Source organism: Musca vetustissima, unplaced genomic scaffold, assembly GCF_032173495.1.
Source record: "Musca vetustissima isolate MV318-11 ecotype Yass unplaced genomic scaffold, APGP_CSIRO_Mvet_v1 utg12661, whole genome shotgun sequence".
NCBI lineage: Eukaryota > Metazoa > Arthropoda > Insecta > Diptera > Muscidae > Musca > Musca vetustissima.
In genome coordinates this window covers 279845-283893 of record NW_026879908.1, presented here as the reverse complement: position 1 = coordinate 283893, position 4049 = coordinate 279845, and the positions used below count along the sequence as shown (strand labels likewise).

The 4049-nt window shown below is 32.9% G+C and overlaps 1 protein-coding gene across 1 annotated transcript; it reads right to left on the bottom strand.

The window, feature by feature from the left end:
* Window positions 1-2628: 2628 nt before the first annotated feature.
* On the bottom strand, window positions 2629-3497 carry LOC133325118 (uncharacterized). Its single transcript, XM_061533942.1, has 3 exons — window positions 3373-3497; window positions 3186-3290; window positions 2629-2983 (listed from the first exon to the last, which is right to left on the bottom strand). The coding sequence occupies exons 1-3, from the start codon at window positions 3495-3497 to the stop codon at window positions 2629-2631; spliced, it is 585 nt and encodes a 194-aa protein (XP_061389926.1).
* Between the last annotated feature and the right edge of the window lie 552 nt (window positions 3498-4049).

The window sequence follows — 4049 nt, the reverse complement described above, 5'->3', positions numbered from 1 at the left end:
TACATATATCATATATATATATATATATATTTCAATTTAGCACGTGGGTTTTGGTCTCAAACATTTACAATAGGTCAAGCCGACATTAAGGTATTCTTCAAAGTCCTCTGAAGGTTCCAGTAATGTCTTATAATGTTCAATGCCTTCACATTTATGCGGATCAATTAAATTTGTAGTATATTTCAATTTTAAAATCCAAGCATGAAAATATTTAAATAAGTCACTGGTTAATTCGATAAAATATTCCAAAGGTTTGTGATAGGCATCACCGGTTATAAGTAACGATTGAACGTTCATGTCCAATTTTCGACATGAATTCTCAAACAGACGATGTGATGTACGCAGCTCGGACAGGGAGACGGAAATGCGGCAACTGAAATTAACCAAAAACAATTGACAATTAATTACAAATGTATATTTATGTGAATTTCATCTTACTTGGACGATTTAACAGCCTTTAGCTTATCGCAGAATTCCTGTAGAATTGTCTCCTCTGCTGGACCAGCATATATTTCCGGAAATTTACAACATGGTCCAGTGCTGTGAGATACAGTGTGTTATTATCTATTAGGTCAAATATTTAAATATTATTTTTCTAACCTTATAAGTAAAATGTATCTTTGTGATAACACCCATAATCTTGAGATCAATTCCTTTTGCTGTACAAGTTCATTTTTCATCAAGGTATTGTGATCACGGAATTCTTTTTCCAATATCAAGATTTGTCCCAAGATTTCTTGTTCAATTTCATTGTATGGTTGTTTTTGATTATCGCCCATTTTTGCCGATTCCAATTTTATAAACAAACATGTATATAAACAAACATTTTGAATGTTTTGACATCGTGTTGTTGTTTTTGTTTTTTTCATGACAGTTCAATTTTGACATTTAATGGTTCGAAATTAGTTATTCAAATACGTAACAACTTACAGAGCAAATTATAACGTAACGTAAGTTTTGTCGCCAAAATAACGCTGACCCGAATACCACCTTCCAAAAATATGATCCGCAAGATATCAAGAAGTAAATTTGTTAAACAATGTTTTTCCTAAAACTAACGTCGTGAATTTCTCTAGGAATATTTCAAAGCGTCTGTTTTTTTGAAGATTATTATTTTTCAAAAGCATTAAGTATAAAATAAAGCGTGGATTTAAAAAAAAATCTATGTATCTAAAACGGCATATACATTAGAACTTTTTCCGGGTTAACCTACTTTATGAGGATTTATTTGACATATATGCAAAGGAATTGACAATTGAAACCCACTGGGTTAACGAAATCCGGTCAAATGTAAACGTACTATAATATAGGGCATACAGTGAACTCTCGATAATTAAGTCGGGGTAGTTCATATTTTCGATTCGACCAGCTTATTTACCGCTAATTCCTGATATTTATAACTTGAATTGTGTCTAAAATGTGTGCTGAGTTTCGTGAAATTCGGTTCAGATTTAGATATAGCTCCCATAAAATTTTTTGTCCGATTCTAGGTAATTGATGTTCCAAAGTCCCTGTATCCTCATCCTCAATGAAGGGAATGAGATGGACGGAGGAACAGCAACCAGATTTAAAGACAACATTGTTGTTAAAAGAAGTCCAGCCTTCGGTGACATTTGAAGGGAATGAGATAGCCGTCGAGCTTGCTCGAGGGCTCACAATCGTCCAATCTTCTGATTGAGAGATCTGTGAAACCACCCATTGGCTATTTCATTGGCAAAATCCGTTTGTTCTACGGCGAGGTGGTTGGTAACAGATAGTCGAGAGAACCTGGTTGCAGAATCTCAAAATCTACTGGCCTGAATTCACTCGCAAAAGAACTTCGCTGTTGGTTCATAATAAGAGAAAGATCAAAATCATTGTGGGGATGATAACAGGTCACTGCAGGATTTTAACTCTCACTTCGAAATGGGACTCCGTCGGAGAGGATTACTGAGGGGACGAAGAAGAGCTACAAACAATTGAACACATCCTCTGCAAATATAGATCGCTGATTGGCAGAAGACCATCAAGGTCTCCTCTGACGATTGAAAGGGCAACACGACAGATGGTACCAGATAATCATAGAGTTCCCATGATTGACAAGGCCGAAGGTGATGGAAGGATCAGCGAGTGTAATTGATTGCTATGTGACCGCACGTGACATTTCTGTGGGTCCATCCTAATTTGGAGCAAATGCAGAGGATTGTGGAGAAACAGAATGCATGCTGCTGAATACCTTCTCGGTTGACTGTTGACGAATATACCACGGATAAAGCGTAAAGGGAATTGAAAATATTATTCCAAATTACAATCAAAGCTTCCCAGCAGTATAAACCAAACCCGAACATGTTAATATAGGCTTACTTTGGGGTATAGGCTCCATGGGACTATATCGTCCGATTATATTTATTTTAACTATAACTTTGGCAAATTGTCATTTCAAATTCTAATAGAATATTTTTGATACATACTTTGTTTTTTCCAGGATCTATTTTGGTATAGATATGCCTACACAAATTGAGGCAATCCTGAATATTATAGGCATATTTTAAATATAGACCAACAGCAACATTAAATATTTTCAAAATGTTAACAGTTTTCGTTTAATTTTTGAATCGCTATATAAATTTCGGTTACATAATATAATTTTTAGTTGTTATCGTTTACACAATTAATTCTCTTGGAACGCATACATTTACATGAATCTAAATACTCCATAATGCGATTTTCATATTCCTTACAGGGATGTATTAATGTTCTATAATCTTCAATAGATACTGAATCTTCGGGTGCAATTAATTGAGCCCAGCATTTTAATTTGAACAATTGCTCATGGAAATATTCATAGAGGTCTTCAATTAGTTGCCGTGTATAGCCCAATGATTTCAGATTATATGTTCCCAATATAAATGGACTCTCGACATTATAATCCAATTTATTACAGCGTTTCTTTAGTTCGATCATTTGTGCGTTTATATTTGACAAGGATTTACCAAGGCGATCGCTGATAATAATATAATATAATTATATTTTTCATTTAGATGCATATGTAAAGAATTGACAAAAATATATATAATGTAAAGGCTTTTGTCCTTACATAGCCATGTTAATATTTAAAACTCCATTAAGTATATAATTTATATACATTTAAAGATCAGGGCTCAAAACTATAATCTTTATGATTTTATGTCTGCGACATAACTTACTTAGACTTGTGCAATTTATTTATTTTACTGCAAATTGTATGCATTAGTTCCTGTTCATATCTACGTGATATAATATCTGGATAAGGTTTAACACAAAGACCATTTCTGAAGCAATGAAATTTATTATGATTAATGAATGGGCATTCTTATCATTTACATATATTCCAAAATAAATTGCATTACTTACCCTGATAATATTAAATACTTTTGCGAATTTACCCATATATCATCTATCAATTGATTTTGAGATTGCAATTCGTTATACGTTAGTTCATTATAGGCCTTAAGTAGTTTCTCCAAATGTAATATCATCTCATGTGCATGCTTTTCTAAATAATAATCACATTTCGTATAAATTGAGGTTTTGCAATTTTCAAAATTTGGCAAAATATTTTTCAATTCTTTGCGTTCATGTTTTGGATATATCCAACAATATTTTGGATTTTTTAATTTAACTTTTTCGTGGGTTAAATTTAAATTGTCCCTCCAACAATGAAAACAATCTTCATTTTTGTTAAGCTCCATTGGAATAGTTCAAAAAACGTTTTCAAATAAAAATAATATGCCAAATTGAAATTATTAAATTAAAATTTTGAGGAATTTGTGGGCGAAATAGTTTTTATTCTCTACACAACTTCTTTACGAGTGTATTATAAGTTCGGTTTTAATAGCTCCGCATATACATTAACAGATGAATCTAAGCGGTGTAACAGGGGGGAGTACTACCACCCCTTCTGTGGCTTCTGGTGATAAATGAGATAATGCTGAAATTCGATAATCTTAAAACAAAGGTTGTAGCCTATGCCGATGATGTAGTTTTGCTGGTTGGTGGGAAATTTCTAATCACAATTTCAAACATTATAA

What these genes read in the sequence shown, in the direction of transcription:
- LOC133325118 (XM_061533942.1), bottom strand. Translation starts at nt 3,497, where the DNA reads ATGATATTACATTTGGAGAAACTACTTAAGGCCTATAATGAACTAACG. An exon ending in AAGTATTTAATATTATCAGG is followed by an intron (nt 3,291 to 3,372) that starts GTAAGTAATGCA and finishes TCATTGCTTCAG; the next exon opens with AAATGGTCTTTGTGTTAAAC. An exon ending in AATAAATTGCACAAGTCTAA is followed by an intron (nt 2,984 to 3,185) that starts GTAAGTTATGTC and finishes TATTATTATCAG; the next exon opens with CGATCGCCTTGGTAAATCCT.